The sequence below is a fragment of the Podarcis bocagei genome (genome assembly GCF_964188305.1).
Source record: "Podarcis bocagei genome assembly, chromosome: Z".
NCBI lineage: Eukaryota > Metazoa > Chordata > Lepidosauria > Squamata > Lacertidae > Podarcis > Podarcis bocagei.
In genome coordinates this window covers 37,727,642-37,748,830 of record NC_138140.1, presented here as the reverse complement: position 1 = coordinate 37,748,830, position 21,189 = coordinate 37,727,642, and the positions used below count along the sequence as shown (strand labels likewise).

General features: G+C 44.2%; 1 protein-coding gene and 1 long non-coding RNA gene across 4 annotated transcripts in view; one reads left to right on the top strand and one right to left on the bottom strand.

Moving 5' to 3' along the window:
• The window catches only part of LOC308578888, a 45,919-nt gene extending 34,988 nt beyond the window's left edge, over positions 1-10,931 (bottom strand). For all 3 annotated transcript variants that reach the window (XR_014004173.1, XR_014004174.1, XR_014004175.1), the window contains exon 1: positions 10,684-10,931. This is a non-coding gene — a long non-coding RNA (uncharacterized lncRNA). The remainder of the gene's footprint in view (positions 1-10,683) is intronic.
• A 183-nt stretch (positions 10,932-11,114) lies between these two features.
• The window catches only part of DIAPH2 (diaphanous related formin 2), a 357,022-nt gene continuing 346,947 nt past the window's right edge, over positions 11,115-21,189 (top strand). The window contains exon 1 of the mRNA XM_081179396.1: positions 11,115-11,314. Within this exon, the coding sequence (XP_081035522.1) occupies positions 11,195-11,314 (120 nt within the window). The 5' untranslated portion in view covers positions 11,115-11,194. The remainder of the gene's footprint in view (positions 11,315-21,189) is intronic.

Below are 21,189 nucleotides of genomic sequence, written 5' to 3'. Positions count from 1 at the left end.
GCTACAAAGGACCCAAAATTTTACAGCATCTCTTTCTTCTGCCAGTGATAGAATCTAAGGCATTTGTCCCAATTTCTCTAGTGTCTTTACAGGCTCCCCCACATCCACCTGAGTGCATTCTAATTGACTACTCAGAAGTAAGTCTCATTGAGTTCAATAGGACTTATTCTCAGGGAAGTGGGTATAGGACTGTAGCCTTGTTTACTGGTTAGCAAGCCGAATAAAGCTTATGTACACCAGGGAACACCCAAAGTTCTATCCTCCAGAGACAACAATCGGAACAGCAATTATGCTTGCAAATTGTGGTTAAATCACTGGAAGCAATTAGCACTTAGTGATTTCCTCATTGTGTGCAATGAACACTGCTTCTAACCTTGGAGTTAGCCTTTTTGTTTCCATATCAACAGAAATTATACTGCCCTTGCATTGATGTTCTGCTTCATCAAACAGGAAATTAGCATCTTTAGAAATCTACATGCATTTACCCATAAGGCTTCTAAAAGGCTCTCCACAGAGAGCAATTTCTGCTGGTCCCTTGAAACTTTCTCTTAGGCATTCAGATGTGAACTAAGGATTGAAGCAACAATCATTGCAAGCTCAGTCTTATGACCAATCAGTTTTAGTATGCCTTGGAAAACTGGTAGGGTGGTTATGTGTCCTGCTCTAGAGAGAACAGTCTGTTGGAGTAACTAGACATGAGAAGAGGTTAATTTCCTTCATGAGCATAAATCACCCCAAAGGTGAGCTTATAGCAGGTGCAAGGCTCAGTGCCTTGACTATATTTGTGATTAATGAATGTCAGCGCAGTAATCCATTAGTTTGTGAGTCGTTGTAAGTCTGCGGTGTTACCTTGTCCAGTGTTACATCTTGAATTACTGGACTTATTTAGAGCAATAGAAATACTTTGTACTTGTTTGTATCTGTATATATCTGTATCTGCAAAAGCCTACAAGCTGTATATATCTATACCCAGAACTGTTTTACTGAGCCTTATCTTCTGCAACAGTAAACTAGCTGAACTACTGAAGTTCTGCTTCTGTATGGTGACTGGTACTGGGAGCAATTTCCACTGCATGGGTATCTCACCTGAGATTCCCAACAAGTTCTATATTTGAAGGGCTATCAGAGGCCACTCTTTGAAGGGCTGTTTGATCCTAGCTTGCTTTTAATATAAAGAATCATAAGAAGGAGTCTTGAAGTTGCCCATCAGCAGCTACAATCTGGCCAGCAGATAGAGCAGGCACACAGGTCAACTAGCCACAGTCTTCACCCACTAGGGTAATAATGTATTTTTATTAAAATTATAGTAACTATTTCTAAATTATTTCTAAATACATACACATTAGAATATACACATATCTGTGCCCACTTTTGTTCCCAGCTGCATTTGTTATCTGCCTCACCCTGCCTTTGTGTGCAAATAGCCATCCCAAAAACTGTGAGTCCATGTAACTGGGGTCCAGTTTCATACTGTCCAGTATGAAGCTTCAAGTGAACGTAAGAAGAGCCAGGCTGGATCAGAACAAAGGCCCATCTTGTCCAAAATCCTGCTCTCGCAGTTACCAGTCAGGCTATAGGTGACCTGGAAGCAGGACCAGTGTGAAACAGTACTGTCTCCACTTGTTATTCCTATCAACTAGCATATTTCATCCAACCATGAATGCAGAACATAGTGATTATGATGCTAAAGATGACTACTTTATGAGCTGCCAATATTCTGAAATGAGGAAAAGTTTATGTCAAGAACTCCCTGAGTCTTCTGAAATCCGTGGAATGAGATGAAAGAGCAGGTAGTAATTTTGAATGGCAAGAGCTATAGAGATGGAAAATCTAACACTATCAGCTTATTTTAGCCATTTTATCTGCTGGCAACTGAGCGCACTAAGCCACGATATCCGAAATGCACTAGAAACAGATCCATGTCACACAGGATGAATTTCCTATATAAGTTGTCACATGAAGAACAAATATGAGTGCTCTCACTCTGTGAGAGATGAGAGAGGAAGGCCTTTCCACCAGTCAGCCTTAAACCAACTACCATTTGCTGCTGTCCTTCCCACAACTGTCTCCATAAGCCACCTTTTTACACCTGAGTCAGGACCAGCCCAATACATTTTGGCACCTGAGGTCTAATTCCTGGATCCAGGACAGATTCAATTGCTGGAATAACCAGGCCAGGCTGATAATGGTCCTCTTCATAAGGGCTGTTAAGGGAACAATTTGGCAGAGGGCAAATGGGTGGACCTCCCTCCCTCAAAGGTCTGTTAGCTAGAAAGACAAAAAGCCAGAGTTGAGAACTGAGTGATGTGAACTAGAAGCTGGATGCAAAAGCAGCAGACTGGAAAGGCAGAGCCAGAGCCATGCCTGATTAACACCATGCCCTTGGGGTGTTAAGGATGTGAACTCCTCCGTCATAGGATCAGGTTGTATATATTTGCAAATAAAGAGTCTCTGCTGTGCTTCATTCCAAAAGGCAACGTGAACTCTAGGTAAGCACCTGGAGATTGTGCAACACTATCATAGGGCAGTAACAAGAAAATAGACATATTCTGCTGTTGTTCCTATACTGTGAAAACTTATCCTCCACACACACCCAGGTTTTCACTGGCACCTTTTTCATGTTTTCCAGTCCTCTGAATTTCTGTTTTATTTGCTTTTACGTTTTATTGGTTTTTTAGGTTGTGTTTAGCTTTAATGGCATGCTGTTTGTTTTTAGACTGTACACTGCTTAGAGATTTTAGAAATAGTAAATGGTTTACAGAAGCTTTTAAATAAAATAGATAAAAGCAGACAAAATGCTCCATAAGAAAAGTTGGTGATTATCCTGCTCTGTTAGGGTTTAAGAGCTTACATGAGAAGCGGCAGGAATGGTCAGAACCTCTTCTGGGCTTGGACGCTGTAGTCCCTGCTGGCTGAGCTACAGAAAGTTGTTGCAGCAAGTATTAAAGTCATTGGAAGGCTTAAGAGGACAGGCAAGACCTACCCTTTAGGTGGCTCCACTTCCTGGGAGAGCTGCCGGCAATCCTTAAAGGGCCCAAAGATGGTGACAGGAACAGTACAGAAGGGGTTTTTGAGGACTTATTCCCTGCTGAATGGGGGATCTGTGAGTTGTCTAAATACAACTACTCCTCAATCTACTACGGATCCAGATGCAAGCAACATGATATATGAGAACCTATCTTCAACAAGGCACAGCTTTCAATTTTAAGTTCAAATCTGAGACACTTAAGTCCAATTGTCAGTTGTGAAAAGCCATGGATGTGAAAAACTCATGCAGACTTGTTTGTTGCCCCTGGCAAAAGCTGAAAGGAACTCTGTTAATCAACAGAATTAGTTGCCATCTCTGCAATAGACTGCTCAACACTAAAAACTTCACTTTATGCAGTGCATAGTTAATAAAAATGAGCGTTAAGTACTACAGTTTTATGATTGTTGTAACAAGACTGGTATTCTGCCAGCGCTATTATCTACTGTCAAAGTTAGCAAATGGTGTTTACAGCTATCATACCCACGAACAGCAGTGGTAATAACTATTGTGAGGCATAGGAGAAATCTTTGTGTATCTGATAAATGACTGCACAAACTCTCTGATTAAAGTAGCTGAAGGTCAATCTGGACATAGCAATGACAACCACATTTTTTTCATTTGTGTTTGCCCCACAAACATGCTCTTTCTGTAATTTCTTTCATTGAAAGGGGCATATGGGTGAGGGGAGTTGAGTCTTCTTCCTCACCACCACTTTCCATCTGGTTGCCTGAGCACCTTCCCTCTCTCTGACAAGCTCCAAAATAGAAAATGAGTTAGATAAAAAGTGCTTGGCTGATGGAATACATCAGATGGGGGAAATATGTCGTCCTCCAGCTGCTGTTGGTCTTCAGTTCCATTCAGTCCCAGCCAGCATCACCAATGGCCAGATATGATGGGAGCTGTAGTATACCATAGCATGAGGGCCATAGTTTCCCCATCCTTAGATACACTCCATGGGCAGCAGGCCCTTGACAGAACATCTGCTTTGCATGCAGATTGCCCCAGGTTCAAGCCCAGTATCTCCAGTAGGGCTGGGAGAGACTTCTGGCCTGAAACCCCAGAGAGCTTCTGCTCTGAACTGCTGACCCAAAGGAGGGATCATGGGAGTGGTTGGTCCAAGGATACCAAAGGAGGATGTCCAAAACACCAGATTGATGAGTTCCAGCACTTTATTAAAGGAAAGGTGTAGACTTAGAGCAAATCAGCCTGCCAGGTCTCCCAGCCTTTACAGACATGGGGATGGACACAACAGCAAGGATATGGCTTGTCTGCACCCAAGCAAACATCTATACACTCTTTATACACAAAGCAGTGTATGTCACTTCGGTCAGGATGTCCCATCACTTCACCTGACCAGATGAGCGCACAGGTGGAGTAGCTCCAAAACAGATCATGTGGCTTCCCAAAGCTACAGAAGTGATTTTTGCACATCAGGACTGGTTTATTTGAATCTTATCAGCTGGTACATACCTAACTGCAAACATCAGTTGGTCCTAGGAGGCTTATCTGGTGTGATAATAACAACAGCAACATGTATGTCTACCTTTCATTTTCATTTGCTGCTATGTACCCAATGTGAAGTTCATCCAAAATGTTGGGGGAAATAAAAATGGCAGCTAAATCCATTTGTCCATTGATGCTTGGAGTAGCTGGGGTAAAATAAAGTGAAGCTAGGCTCAAGGCAGATGTCAAGGATGGGCCGTGCCATGGTACTGCAGTTCTGACAGCTGCTTCAAGATGCTTGGTGCTGATTTTGATCAACAAAGTGGTTGAGTTATGTGCAGTTTATAGGGCTGTTTATTTATTTTATTTATCATTATTTATTATTAAAATTGTATACTGCCCCATACCCGGTCTCATAAAATCACAATATTAAAATGCTTAATGTTTGAATGAAGATTCATCCATGCTTCCCTTCCATGCCAGGCAGTCCTTTAGGAAGACCATGCTGTGATCATACTAAAGTATTTCAGAATACAGAAGAGATCACACTCTCCTTTCAAACTACCCACATAATTTCATCCTGTTATTCTAATAGTTAATACCACACAAGCGTTGGTCATACACAAGACTCACATTCCAGGCATATGCAGCTGTTGTTCTAGAAGCTAACCTCTGGTAATAGTTTAAATGTAGTCTAATAGCTATGCAGGACAGTAAAAAAGCATCTTCTCTAAGCCAGGGGATAGAATAAAAGACTTATCTAGCACCAGCAGGGAAGTTGAAGACATCCAGAAGTTGCTTTGAGACAATTTCAACACTCAGCTCTGTAAGATCAGCAATTACCGTATTTTTTGCACCATAACACTCACTTTTTTCCTCCTAGAAAGTAAGGGGAAATGTCTGTGCGTGTTATGGAGGGAATGCCTACGGGTGGCGGGGGGGGGGATCTGCTGCAGTCGTGAGCAGAGGATCCATGGTTCCCCTTCCTTCCCTCCTCCGTGGCTCACTTTGAAACAGCAAAGCGGGAGAAGAGCCGCTGAGTGGGGAGGAGAGAGGGACAGAGAGCCTGCTTCTTTAAAGGAGCAAAGGTTCCTTTAAAGCAAGCAGGCTCTCTGTCCCTCTCCTCCCCACTCAGCTCGCTACATAGCAGCAAAGTTTTTCAGCTCGCTAAGCCGGGGATGAGCGGGGAGGAGGAAGAAAAGCAGAGCCTGCTTGGTTTAAAGGAGCAAAGTGGGAGAGGAGAGGAGCCTTCTCCCCTTATACAGTGGTGCCCCGCAAGACGAATGCCTCACAAGACGAAAAAACCGCTAGACGAAGAGAATCACAGAATGGATTCTTTTCATCTTGCGAGGCACCACTGTACCCCTATTCTTCTTCATTATTAACAGCATCCTTCTCCACCCACCCCACACGTGCTTCTTCTCCCCTTAAATCCCTCTTCTGCATTATTATCAGCATCCTTCTCCACCCACCCCAGGCGTGCTCCTTCTCCCCTTATACCCCTCTTCTTCATTATTAGCAGCATCCTTCTCCACCCACCCCACGCGTGCTCCTTGTCCCTTGAGTGCTTTTCCTTCCCTCCCCACTTAAAACGTGGTTACAAAACACGGATCCACATGGATCCTCAGGATTTTTGCACTGGGTCATCCCAAATTCACCATCAGATCACATAGCATGTCCATGGCTACATCTTGCACCAAAAAAATCACGCACCCACTGTTGCCTGGGGCCGCAGTGGTGCAAAAACATGGTTACAAAGCATGGATCCACATGGATCCTCAGGATTTTTGCATTGGGCTACCCCAAAATCACTGTCAGATCACATGTCTGTGGCCACAGCATGAACCACAAAAATCATACATCCACTATTTCGTTTAGAATATTTTTTTTTTCTTGTTTCCTCCTCTAAAAACTACGTGCATGTTATGGTCGGGTGCGTGTTATAGAGTGAAAAATACGTTAATTCTATGGCTTCCATAAGAAGTACAGATCTACTGCGTAAGAACTTTGGTCCTAACATATGTGGTATACTTGATTTATTATTTTTTATAGGGCCAAGAAACAAAATTGTGTATTAAAAAGATATTGTAAAAGTGAAGGATAACTTTTGTAGTGGAGAGATTGAAGTTGCTGAGGCTGGGGTCACTAACATGGGATCTTCATTACAGTGGTGCCTCACAAGACGAAATTAATCCGTTCCGCGAGTCTCTTCGTCTTGCGGTTTTTTCGTCTTGCGAAGCACGGCTATTAGCGGCTTAGCGGCTATTAGCGGCTTAGCGGCTATTAACGGCTTAGCGGCTATTAACGGCTTAGCAGCTTTAAGAAAAAGGAAACAAACTCGCAAGAACTCGCAAGACGTTTCATCTTGCGAAGCAAGCCCATAGGGAAATTCGTCTTGCGGAACGACTCAAAAAACGGAAAACTCTTTCGTCTTGTGCATTTTTCGTCTTGCGAGGCATTCGTCTTGCGAGGTACCACTGTAAAAGTTATAATCTGAAACTGTTTAGAACGTCTGTGGGAAAAGTCTGTCTAGTATTTCCCCTCCCCCCTCCCCAATTACAATCATATGCCATATTTTGCCACCCTTTTTGCTAGCAGGTACTGGAGGATTGCCTGCTTAAAATATATATGTAGGTTTTGGTGTTTTCGGGTATCTTCCCGTGTAAGAGTTGGGGTGTCTAGGCGACGTTTCGACGAGGTCTCACTCATCATCTTCAGGCTGGTGCTTTCGGCTTCTTGTTACTAGAACAGAGCAGGATCTCAGTGTTTGAGTTCCTATAAATACTGTTGAGGGGGTGTGGTGTATAGCCTCCAACGTTCTGGGCAGAGAGGAAGTTCCCAGGTTATTGTGCCTTTTCTTCTTTTGTTCATTAATTACTTGAGGGATATCTTGAGTGATTTCTTGAGTGATATTCTGAGTACCACTTAGGAGGGTCATTAGGTGTGGATTAGTTGCTAAAGCTTTCGTGTCTTGACCTCTTGAGCTTGTGAAGAGTTTTTCTGAGTTTTTCTGAGAAGAGTTTTTCTGAGAAGATGGCTGTACTGCACTTAGTTGTGCTTTGGCTTGGCTTCGTGTATAGGGGCGAGCTGTGGTTTTGTGCCCTGTGCCAGCCAGATCTGTGTAGGGATTGCAGGGGGGTGCAGCATCCGGAGGTGCCACTATGGTTTGGCTACTGGATGGTATCTGTAATTTATCTGTGGAGAGGGTCTGGGTTTGGGTCTGGTGTGGTTGATTGGAGATGGCGTTCTGTGTGCCTCTGGTTCTGGTGTCGGTTTTTGTGGGGAGGGCTAATTTCCAGATGTCTGGCAGGCGGGACGTGTCGTCACGCTTGTTCATGTTGTGAGGGTGTTTCTCTATCTCGATGGCTTCCATGATTATTCTCTTGTGGTGATGTTCCATGTTAAAGAGCAATTTGGAATCTGCAAAATTAATTTCGTGTCCTGTTTCTTTCATGTGTTGGTAAAGAGAGGAAGTTTTTTCTTCTTTTTTGACGGCATTCTTGTGTTCTGCGATACGTGCATTTATTCGTCTGTTTGTTTGTCCAATGTACGTGGCTGGGCAGACTTTGCAGGGTATTTCATAGACCCCTTGGTTTTCTAACTGGATTTTATCTTTTGGGTTTCTGAGGATATTGGCTATTTTTTGGTTGGTGCAAAAGGCTGTTTTGATATTGTGTTTATGGAGGATTTTGCTAATTTTATCTGTGGTGCCCTTGATATAAGGAAGGAGGGTCATGCCATTGTTTTCTTCTGTGTCTTGGTTTTTGGGGGGTGTTTCTTTTTGGATTAGCTTCGTAACCCTGTTTTGCTGGTATCCGTTGGCGATTAACACATTTGAGAGATTCTGTAACTCAGTTGTCAAGTGGTCTTCGTCAGCCAGGCGTTTGGTTCTGGAGATGAGAGTCTTGGCTACGGAGTTTATTTGTGCAGGGTGGTGGTGTGATTGTGCATGTAAGTAGCGGTTGGTGTGTGTTTTTTTCCGGTAGATAGTGTGTCCTAGGGAGCCATCAGGTTTTTTGTAGATTAGGACGTCAAGGAAGGGAAGTTGGTTGTTGGCTTCTATTTCCATAGTGAATTGTATTTTGGGGTGTAGGCTGTTGAGATGTGTGAGGAAGCTATCTAGTTTTTCCTTCCCGTGTGGCCAAATTACAAAGGTGTCGTCAACATATCTGAGCCAAAGTTTAGCCCTCCCCACAAAAACCGACACCAGAACCAGAGGCACACAGAACGCCATCTCCAATCAACCACACCAGACCCAAACCCAGACCCTCTCCACAGATAAATTACAGATACCATCCAGTAGCCAAACCATAGTGGCACCTCCGGATGCTGCACCCCCCTGCAATCCCTACACAGATCTGGCTGGCACAGGGCACAAAACCACAGCTCGCCCCTATACACGAAGCCAAGCCAGAGCACAACTAAGTGCAGTACAGCCATCTTCTCAGAAAAACTCTTCTCAGAAAAACTCAGAAAAACTCTTCACAAGCTCAAGAGGTCAAGACACGAAAGCTTTAGCAACTAATCCACACCTAATGACCCTCCTAAGTGGTACTCAGAATATCACTCAAGAAATCACTCAAGATATCCCTCAAGTAATTAATGAACAAAAGAAGAAAAGGCACAATAACCTGGGAACTTCCTCTCTGCCCAGAACGTTGGAGGCTATACACCACACCCCCTCAACAGTATTTATAGGAACTCAAACACTGAGATCCTGCTCTGTTCTAGTAACAAGAAGCCGAAAGCACCAGCCTGAAGATGACGAGTGAGACCTCGTCGAAACGTCGCCTAGACACCCCAACTCTTACACGGGAAGACACCCGAAGACACCAAAACCTACATTCCTGTACCCGTGAAAATCTACGAAAGCATATATATATATATATATATATATATATATATATATATATATATATATATTAGTATCACACACCTCTCTTTTATCAGAAGCTCCACAGCTTAATTGGAGACTGGCACAAAGCTCACCAAGGCATTGGTGTAGAATCTATTTTCAGTTCCTAGCTAAGCCAAAAACAATGCAGAAAAAAATGCATTTTTTCCTCATGAGTCAGTAACCACTACCAGGCACAACTTATCTAGAATTAGGGGAAACGTTGAAAGCAGTGTGTGAAACTTCCATCAGGGATCACTGAGTATCTATGAAATTAGTTGTGTTTATTTTATGTTACAGACATCTCCTTTGCTATTCTATTTTTAAAATTTCATTTATATCTCTCACCTTTCTTCCATCAACCCATGTGATTCTCAAGGAGTCATCTATCTTGTCACTGATGAGACCTTAGCTTAATCAAGATAGTAGTTTCTCACATGTGCGCTCATATCATACAGTTGGATATCAATACGGATTAGGATTGTTTGAAGATAATGTACGTGACCAAGATGTCTTTACATTCTGATGGTTCAACATGGTGTAGGGAACAGAATGCTGTATTGGTACTGTACACGGGGGCCCAGATTTAAATTCCAACACAATAATTTCATGTGTTATTCCTTAGCACCCTTTTCTCCCTTCTCTTTTTTATGAAAGTAATATATGCAGTTCAGGTATTGTGTGTGTGTGTGGAGATACAGTAGGTTAGGCTGGCTGTGTTTCTGTTACAGTACAAGGAACAAAGATTGACCGATTTATTATGGCACAAGTTTTCCATCACATGCATGAAGTTTCATCTCGTCCCTCTATCTCTCTCTCCCACACACATGGAGGGCTAACAAAAGTAAAGAAAATGTGGCAAATCAAAGAAAGTTTAAGCAAATGAACCGCAGTGATAATTCACCACAGCAGTAATTGGTGATAAAGGCAATCATTCTAGGGCTGCTAGGTTAATGAGCATGGCAGGAAAGCATTGTCTCTATCATGCCTAAACAGATCGGCTCAAACTCCTCGATAAGTTCCAATTCAGCACTTTCAACTTGTGAAATATATTTTTGTTGCTGGAATACTGCAATATCCAGGTCGGGAGTGGGGTGTCCTCGCAGAGGGACCCTGTTGAATTCCCGCCTGTGCTGTGAGGGACCAGTATCCCTGTGCCAGGGTCTGAAGAGAGGTCTGAGTCTTGACAGACGCTGCCCCCTCCCCCTTTCCCTCCCCTTACTTCTTAATCCAACTCCTTTCTTGTGACTCATCTCCCTTTCACAAACCCCTCTCTCCCCTCCCGCCTGCCTTGCCTGCCTTCCATCCGGGCACTCACTTCCGCCAGGCCTTTCCTTTCGGCGCTCACCCAAGTCTTCTTCGAACCGCTTCCGGGCCCCATCCCTCGTTCACCCTCAGCCACGAGTGAGGGCATCGGCGCGCCTTAGCGGCTTCAGCGTGCCAAGAGGCTTGCGCGTGCGCACACAGGAGACCCCTGTGCGCGAGAGAGACGGGAGGGGGGGGGGAAAGTGTTGAGTTTACGTCCCGCCGTCTCCTTCCTTCGATTCCCCGGCCCGTCTGCCGTCAGGGCGCGCGCAAGGGAGGGGTGGTGGAGGAGGAGGAGGGGTGGGTGGGTAAACGAGCGCGTGCGCAGAAAGCCGCCAGTCGCGCGCCGAGTACCCTGACAGGAGCGGAGCGAGCGTGAGGAGAGCAAGGCGGCGACCAAAAAAAAAAAAGGGGGTGGGGGGGTGGGAAGGAGACTTCGCGAGGCGGGCGCCTCCCTTCATCCCGCCATGAGTGCCTGAGGGAAGGGAGAGAGAAAGAGAGAGAGGCAAGGGAAGAGAGGCGGCATGGAGAACCAGGGAGCCGGCGGTGAGGAACCGCCGGGTAAGATGAACCCTAGGCGGGGCGGTGTCGGAGGCAGCGGCTGGCGCGCCCCTGAGGATGAGAGTAAGAACAAGCCCAAGCTGGTGAGTGAGGAGGTGGGGGGGGGGCGCAGGGCTGACCGGGGCTTAAGGCGGCTGCCGTTGCGGGGGGTGGAGGGTGTTATGCGGTCGAGGGGGCAGCTCGCAGCACGCCTGGCCTGGCCCGGCCTTTTTAAAAACGGAGGGCGGGTGGGATGGGGGTTAGGGGTTAATGCGTTGGGGGGCGTTTCAGGCGAGAGTTTTTAAAAACCCTAGAAGCTCGCGGGGAGCACCGTTGCTTCTGTTTCGTCAGCCGCCTCGCGCGAGGGCCTCTAGGCGACGTGCAGTAAAACAACAACAACAAACAAACAAACCCCAATTTCAGTAATGATAAACGACCAAAGGGTTCCGACTAGGGGGGGGGGGAAATCCTGCGAAGCTGGACTAAAAGACGCCGTGAAACAGCACAGAGCCCACATTTCTCTGGTTGCTGCTGCTAAAGGGGCAGTTACTGGGGTGGGCTGGGAAGTTTGCAATCTGCTGTGCATGTGTGTGGAAGTGGAGGGGAAAATGCGTTGACTAGGTTTGCTTAGGGGTGGAGCATTTTTCATAGGCCCTGCTCCTGTGACATCCTGCACAGACGCTTGGGTTGCCAGCTGTCTCTAGAGGCTTTGCCCTTGTGCCCTACAGGGGTTTTGAGGCAAGGCAGCAATGGGTTCATTAAGGCTCTTGTGGCATGGAGGTGGACTGGGTTTTCCTTTTGGCTTTTATGGATCAAGTGACTGTTAAAGGCACAGCTGCTGGGGTTGTTTGAAATGTTGGTAATCCTTGAGGTGGCCAGAAGAGTGCCTTTAATAGGTTTCCTTAATAGCTATGTGTGTTTGGGGTGAGGTGGGAAATTAAGGGTCAGCTGCTTTACTTAGCTCATCTCTTGTGCTTTTCACTGCGGCTTGACTTTACTATTTTGTTTGTTTTTGTTCATTGTTACCTGGTTCTTCCTCCTATACATTTTCATAACAGGTCACATAGAATCATGGAATTGTAGAGTTCGAAGGTATCCCGAAGGTCATCCAGTCCAATACTCTGCAATGCAGGAATCCTGCCCACAGCTGTCTCTGGGTGGCCTCAAACCACCAAACTTCTGGTTAACAAGAGCCAGATGTACTATGGTTGAAGGATAGTTGTGAGTGGCATGGCTTGGTAGGATTTGAACTTTGATCTCCCTGGTGCCAAATCAACATGCTTAACTCCTATACCAGACTTCCTCAAATTCGGCCCTCCAAATGTTTTTGGCCTACAACTCCCATGATCCCTAGCTAGCAGGATTAGTGGTCAGGGATGATGGGAATTGTAGTCTCAAAACATCTGGAGGGCCGAGTTTGAGGAAACCTGTCCTATACCATTCTACTATCCTGATTCTAAATTCTTTCAGCTGTGGCTTTTCACAGAAGATTGGTTATCAACTGCAGTGACTGGCCATGTTATTATGACTTTCCACCGAAGTTTGAGATGCAGAAAGCAGCAGGTGATGCTTTTCATGGTACAGAGATGGAAACTCTGATTTGCTCCTTGTTGCAGGCCAGACTACTGTTAGGAGCAGCTTTAAGTACTGTTTGAAAAGTTGGCAGCCCTTTGAAGGCAGAAAGAGGGAGAGTGCCTGAGCTTGTTATTTTTTTTAGAGAATCTAGGTAGGCTCTTACATGTTGGCAACTTTTTACTGGCCTAGTTCCTTTGACTTGAACAGCACCACAATAAAACACACACAAAGTGTTAGTGCTTGAGTGCTGGACTCAAATGCCCACTCAGCCATGAAGCTCACTGGGTGTAATTGGGCTAGTCACTAGCTCTAAGTCTAACCTACCTCACAGGGTTCTTGTGGGCATTAAATGTGGAGGGTTGGAACTATGCACACAACCTTGAGTTCCTTGGAGAAAAGGTAGAATATAAAGTCAGCAAATAAACAAATGAAATACAGTGGTACCTTGGGTTACAGACACTTCAGGTTACAGATGTTTCAGGTTACAGACTCCACCAACCCAGAAATAGTACCTCGGGTTAAGAACGTTCCTTCAGGATGAGAACAGAAATTGTGTGGCTGCGGCAGGAGGCCCCATTAGCTAAAGTGGTACCTCAGGTTAAGAACAGTTTCATGTTAAGAACGGACCTCCGGAACGAATTAAGTTCTTAACCCGAGGTACCACTGTAATTTAAACAGGCAGAAAAACAAACAAGTGGTGGTGTGGCATTATTTGAAACTGACAAATACTTTTGTAGTATGAACTACAGTGGTACCTCGGGTTAAGTACTTAATTCATTCCGGAGGTCTGTTAACCTGAAACTGTTCTTAACCTGAAGACCACTTTAGCTAATGGGGCCTCCTGCTGCTGCTGCGCCGCCGGAGCACGATTTCTGTTCTCATCCTGAAGCAAAGTTCTTAACCTGAAGCACTATTTCTGGGTTAGCGGAGTCTGTAACCTGAAGCGTATGTAACCCAAGGTACCACTGTACAGGATTAAATTACTCCATTGCTCTTTGTATCAGTAGTAGAAAAATCCTCACTTGCTACATTTCTGCATTCTAGACTACTGTTAAAAACACATGAAGAAAGCCAGTAAAAAGTTGCTTCCCCTGGGCCTTTAGATAATTAATTAAATAAATGAAGGAGGAGGAGGAGGAGGATAGGTGTGGGCCAGACAGCAAGATAGGTTTGGTAGTAGATACTCAACAGATAAACCTTTCACTGCCCCCAATATGCAGTGATTGGAAATCACTTCATTTCATATTGGAAATCTGTTGCTTCTCTACTAGTATGCAGCTGTTGATGGCACTGGAGCCCTACTGTGAAAAAGAAGACAGCAACCATATCCAAAGAGTTGTCCATTTCTTTTGGTCTTAGCAATGTTCTAAATCTTGAAGAACCATATGACAAGACTTTAATAGTTTCATACTTTCCCTTATTTGCATCTCCAGACTTGGAAGAGCCACACCTGTTAGGTTTCTGCTGGTTTCACAACTACTACATATACTTTGCCAGGGAGTGGGATGGCACCCTTGTTCTCAGGTAGTGTGGTGTTGGCTTGGTGTCAAGTTCTTCTGAGGTGGACGGGGTATCCCATCTCTTTTGGAATGTTCTGGGGTTATGGTGGTTTTGGTTTTTCCATAGTGGATTATGATGAAATTATGCAGTGGAACGATCAGCGACTTTTGAAACAAGCAAGAATTGCCCTTCACTGGCTAGTTTGGAGTCAGACCTCTGGTTCCCCTATGTATGGAGAAATGCCAAGTGGAGCCAGTCATAGGTTGCAGTTGGTAGTGTGAGGCTGGCATGGTGTCTGCGTGGTGACATTCCATTGAATGATGCCTTGTAGTATTTACTTTGGGCTATTTTACACTGAATCAAACTCTTGTTCACATAATCTTTGATAGTCCATTCTGAGTGCAGTTCTTATAAAGATATTATCCATATTGCTACCCAAAATCTTATTAGTGGAAGATACCTGGGCTTGAACATAGGATATTCTTTACATGTTTCATTGTTTAAAGTGTAAATTTAGTTTAATGGTGTTTCATATGTCACATTTTTTTCCTTCTGGTTCATCATTGACACGTTCCAAGCCATGGTTTATTATGCATATGGACACTGTTCATAATTTATGCTATTTTCATGGATTTTTGCCAGGAATTCTATAGTTGGGTATCAGATGTGACATATGAAGCAGCTCTTAGAAGAGATACTAATAAATGTGGTAGGAACCCTTGACCATCTTCTCCTTCCAGCAGAAATGAATAGTAAATTAGCTTCTCTCAGCCTTGATTAAGACTTAATCCTATGCAGAGATACACATAATTTTGCATAGGATTGTGCTGACAAATGGAGCTGATTTAGAGATGGCAATTTTAAGTGTAGCTGGCCTGAAAAATATGCATGAGCAATACTGGACCTGGAATAGCTTCTGTGTTGACCCTTTAGCATTTAAGGATGGGGTGTGACAGAAAAATACAAAGCACTCTTACCTGGCTTTGACAATGGTATGCCATGTTTAACTATTTTTGTGTGTGTTTGGGGCAGTGTTAGAAACTCAGATATATAAGCTAGGGTCCAAAAGGCTCCTTAAGTCAAGGTTACAGAGAATATCTAGTTGCTATTTTGGGGCAAGACTGCTCTAAGGCCTTATTTTTCAAATGATCGACTGACTGTGATTGATTATCAGTTAAGCATCTGGCTAGTTCAGATGACAACCTCGAGCAAGGTAAAGAGCTTTGACAACTTTAAGAAGAAAAGTCACTTGATCCAGGGACAGTCCACATATATATTGGCCTGTTTCTACCACTTTTTCTTAATGGTGACATGGACCATTCATAATGTAAGAATATTCTTCACAACTGTGAGCAAGGCAGTAGGGTGGGGTAAGTGAAGACAAGCAACAATTAACTATGACATTGTTCACTGCTCCTGCTCAGGCTGCACAAAAAATATTGGTTTCTGAAATTTAATCTGATTGTGCAGATAAAATCTAAGTGAGCGAATTCTGGAAGATGTGGTATTAGTGTGTGAAAACAGTCAAGATCCAGTGATCCCCAGGCATGCACCTCTAGATTGTGGAGATGTCAGGCATCTTCACTTGGTCGCAAGTGGCAAATAGCCAGGTGCAAAATGCACCTGGTGCCTGACTAATTTTGAACACTGGTTTGGGGACACCATGTTTTGGCATTAAACTCAGAACAAGCTCAACAGTGTCTGTATGCTGGTGCTAAGGATGTGCAAGGCTTGGGATCTAAGGGACCCAATCTTGATTTTCACTTTGTGAGTAATGGTTTTGTTCTTTGGATGTGGTATATTACCCACATATACAGCTGCCTCTTCCTGCAATTGACTACAACTAACAGTAACCACCTGTGGGTCAACAATTGTAGCAGGAAATCTTCTGTAGCTGTGTTTTTAACAATATGATTCAATTTTCAAATATGAGTGATGCTATTTGCATCAGAAAAATGTGATACAAAGCTTGTTTGCATTCAGGTATAATCTAAGCCAGTTTTGGATATAATATTTTCCCTCCCCATATGCCACAGAACAACACTGTCTTAGGAAAATGAATGGTTTTGGGTATCATTCTCATTTAAAGTCCTGTTGAGGAAAACATGTCCTGCTGTTATGGATGTGTGTTACATCCTTTGGACTTATACTGATCCTATAGGTCTGGAAGACAGAATTTTGATCAAAGTTACCAAAGTTATGCACTGTTCTTCTGTAACTGGTGGGGAGGCATGTGCAGCGTGGTACTCCACTGGTCACATGTGGGAAATGGCCACGCTTCTAAGGTGCGTAAGCAAGTGGCAAATTGCATGGAAGTGTGCCAGACTATTTCATTACCCACCTAAACATTCAGGCGCCTCTCACTTCTTTCATACTCAAATTTGTAAGAAGATTCTGCACACCTAAGCTCAGTGAAACTGACTTAATCACATCCACAGTTGTGACTGTTCTGTATTGCTTATGCAGCTTTTCTTATAAAACCTACTTGGGAAGAATGATTGTAGCCTTGCACGCTGTGCTACCCTTCATATTTTAGTTGCTATATGCTGCTTGTCTGTATGTTATGTAACAAAACAGTATAGATATAATGAACTATCTTTTGAGCTTCAAGTTAGCAACAAGGATGCTTTACAGTTATATTAATAATATGGTAACAGTTATTTGCTGGTAAAAGCTTATAGTGTTGAGGACTTATATAATTGAACTGATAGAGCAGTTTCCGCAGGAAGAAGAAGAAGAAGAAGAGTTATGTCACTCCACTTTAAGGATGATTTCTTTCCTTGATAAGAAGGGAGCCTAGCCCCAGCCCATGCCATGTTGCACTGTTGTGGGGTTGTGGTAGCAACCACAATTTATCATTCAGGATGAAACTGACCAGACCATAATCTGTCTGGTCAGTGTTAAAATAACGTCCTAGAGCAGTTCTGAAAGTATCAAGCATGTGGAGGGCATACAGAGCAGTCTCTTGGGCTGTTTTGTTTTGCCTTGTTTTAAAGTGTTTAGAATTAATATTTTGAGCAGGTTCTAAACTTGTACAGCTTTTCAAATCTGAAATCTCAAACATCTTATTTCCTTAAGATCCCAAAGTAAAATTCAGTTTAGGTACTATTTTATTGAGAACATAGTCCAAATGACTATATCTCTGAAGATAAAGTTTGTTCAGTTTATTTTTGGCCTTGTAACTGAAGTTGTCCTGGCAACTGCCTTGCACATAATTTACAGGGTTGAAAACCTGCCAAATTTAACTTTCTAAATTCTGGACCCACTTTGTTGTCTTCACTTTGACCTATCAGTCACTCTGCCCACAAATACAACTTATTGGTAAAGATAAAAGGACCCCTGACCATTAGGTCCAGTCGCGGACAACTCTGGAGTTGCGGCACTCATCTTGCTTTACTGGCCGAGGGCGTACAGCTTCCGGATCATGTGGCCAGCATGACTAAGCCACTTCTGGCAAACCAGAGCAGCGCACGGAAACGCCGTTTACCTTCCCGCTGGAGTAGTACCTGACAATACAGTGGTACCTCGGGTTAAGAACTTAATTCGTTCTGGAGGTCTGTTCCTAACCTGAAACTGTTCTTAACCTGAAGCACCACTTTAGCTAATGGGGCCTACTGCTACTGCTGTGCCGCCACACAATTTCTGTTCTCATCCTGAAGCAAAGTTCTTAACCCGAGGTAATATTTCTGGGTTAGCGGAGTCTGTAACCTGAAGCGTATGTAACTCGAGGTACCACTGCACAGTGGTACCGCTTGTTATGTACTTAATCCGTTCTGGAGGTCTGTTCATAATTGGAAACCGCTCATAACATGAGACGCACTTTCACTAATGATGCCTCCCGCTGCTGCCACGCCGCTGGCGTGCGACTTCCGCACGCATCCCGGGGCAAAATTTGCAAAAAGGGGCATCTACTTCCTGGTTAGCAGAGTGCATAATCTGAAGCATTCGTAAGGGGGAAGGTATGTAACATGAGGTACCACTGTAGTTAGTTTTCCCGAACGCTGAAAACCCGGAGGTAAATGCTTCAGGTTTTGAACTTTTTTTGGAAGCCGAATGTCCCATGTGGCTTCCGCTTGAGTGCAGGAACCTCTTGCAACCAATTGGAAGCCGCGCCTCGGTGGTCGAACTTTTCAGAAGCTGAATGGGTTTCCAGAATGGATTACGTTCGACAACTGAGGTTTGACTGTATTGTCTTTCTTGGGATAGTTTGTGATTTGTTACAGCACAGTATAGTTACAGTACTATACTGTGTAACAATATGATTTGTTTTAACCTTATGTGACTGTCATTTAACTACTGATAATTCCTGAAATTATACATTGACTGCGGGATAAATTTGTTTAAAATGGAAAGCAAAGCAAAATACTTTTTTCTAAATCTGAGATTCCAAATAATTCTGCTCCAGCACAGGAAATGCAGCACAGGAAATGCAGCAATGTGTTTAGTACTACATACCATGCATGCCAGTGAGTTGGATTATGCATAAGAGGTTTCCTAGAGAAAAAGACTGAAGTTATCATGGCCTTATTGTTAGGAAGGTGTTTATATATTGTGACCTAAATATTCTAGGTACATTGTTTTTGCTTTTTGCTTTAAATTTTGCTGTGAACTTCATGTGTGCAGGCAGAACTGTACGTTGTGCTGAAATGTAGACCTTCATTGTTTCAGTTCTGTAAGTTGTGACAGGTCAAGTCAAGTAAGTATGTAAAATTGGATATGAATATTATTTAGTGAAATTTAGTGATTGCAGTCAATTCACAATTGACAAAAAGGTGAGCTTATGGAGGCTAGCAGTATTTTTAGGTACTTTGACTCTCTCTTCTTAATATGTCTGGGGCTCCAAAACTATAGGTGGTGTTAATGTGTACAGTTAATGGGATATGACTGGCCATGCTAGATTTGAAGTTGGACAGACATTTTTCTATTTTTCTCTAGTAGTGTGTGGCTTTGCTATCTTCTTTGAAACATCAGAACCTATTTGTCCTACAGGGACCCTGAATTCTATCTCTAGTATCTTGTGGTCTGGTTTGTGTAGGTTAACTGTGCAAGAAGGACAGATGACACAATGGATTGACTTAGATTATTTTTTTATTTCTTCTCATTACAAACCATGTGACAAAGCCAGAGTGGTTGGATGTTGTGCTACTGTAGTACCGTATTTTTTGCCCTATAAGATGCACTTTTCCCCTCCTAAAAAGTAAGGGGAAATGTGTGTGCGTCTTATGGAGCGAATGCAGGTGGAAGGCTCTACTCAGCGCTCCCTTTAAAGAGCCGTGTGCAGCGTGTGGGGCTTTTCCCCAAGGAGGGAGATGGGCTGCCCTTTTCCCTCCTTGGGGAAAAGCCCCCAAGAGCCACACACACACTCAGTGTGCTCTTTAAAGGGAGCGCAGCTCTTGGGGGGAGCACAGGCTCTCATGGGCAGGGGATGAAGGCTCCTCTTGCCCGGGAGAGGCTGCGCGCGGCTAAGCCAGAAGCCAGGACAGCCAGTGGGATCGCTGTGCTCCGATCCCGCTGGCTGTTCTAGCTTCTGGCTTAGCCGCGTGAAGCCTCCGCAGGGCACGGGGAGCCTTCATCTCTGTGCCCTGCAGAGGCTTCGCAGGGCTATCCAAAAGCCAGAGCAGCTAGAAGGAGTGCTGTGCAGCGCTTCCTCTAGCTGTTCTAGCTTCTGGATTAGCCACGCGAAGCCTCCGCAGGGCAGCGGGGAGCCTTCATCCCGCTGCCCTGTGGAGGCTTTGTGCGGCTATCCCTGGCCTTTGCGGGAGATGGGGGAAGGGACAGAGCACACGGCTCTGTCCCTTCCCCCACCTCCCAGAAAAGCCCCCAAGAGCCATGCTCTCTTTAAAGAGCACACGGCTCTTGCGGGAGGAAAGCCAGTAGGCTTGCTTTCGCTGAAGCCAGGAGGGCAAGAGGGATCGGTGCGCACCAATCCTGCTTGCTCTCCTGGCTTCAGGGATAGCCCTGCAAAGCCTCCTGAGTGAAGATGGAGGAGCGCTCCCTCTTAGCTCAGGATGCTTTGCGTTGTTTTCTTATTTCTTGTTTTCCTCCCCTAAAAACTAGGTGCTTCTTATCGTCTGGTGCGTCTAATAGAGCAAAAAATACGGTAATACATAGTGTTAGAAACCTATGCTACAGTTGTCATAACGGAATGTCTACGAACCTTTTTTTTTGCAGTGAAATTTATTATTATTATGATTCATAGAATTTATAGAGCTGGAAGGGACCACTAGGATCATCTGGTCCAACCCCCTGCCGGGCTTGAACCCACAACCCTGAGATTAGGAATCTCAAGCTCTACCAACTGAGCTATCCCAGTATTCAATTGATTTCCATACTGCCTTATATTTAAAAGGGGGGGGGAATCTCATAAAAAGTGTTTTAAAAAACATTAAAACATCAAATAAAACAATCCTGAATACAACAAATTCAAGCTTCAAGGAAAATATTTCAGATCCTTCTTGTAGTGACAATTGGCTTTCCCTATATTTATTTATTTGCCTACTAAATTTATATAGCTGCCCCATAACAGAAGTACTCTAGGAGGCCAGTACAATGTTGTGGTTAGAGTGTCAGACTAGGACCTGAGAGATCAGGGTTCAAATCCTCCCTCAGTCATAAAGCTCATTGGGCTAGTCACCTTATGCCAGTCACAGCCTCTCAACTTATCTCACAGGGTTGTTGTAGGGATAAGGAGGAGGGTGAACTGTGTACTTGGAGAAAGATATAGGATATAATGCAATAAATAAGCTTCTACTTACTTGCTTATGAAAACTGGAGGTGCCAGGCAGATGGAGTTGTCAGATGCCAACCTGGCATCCAGAGATCTCCATGTGGTCGCAGTTGGACCCATGCCAGTCAAAAAACATGCTGGCTCCTAGGGAATTTCTAAGACTGGTAATATGGGTTA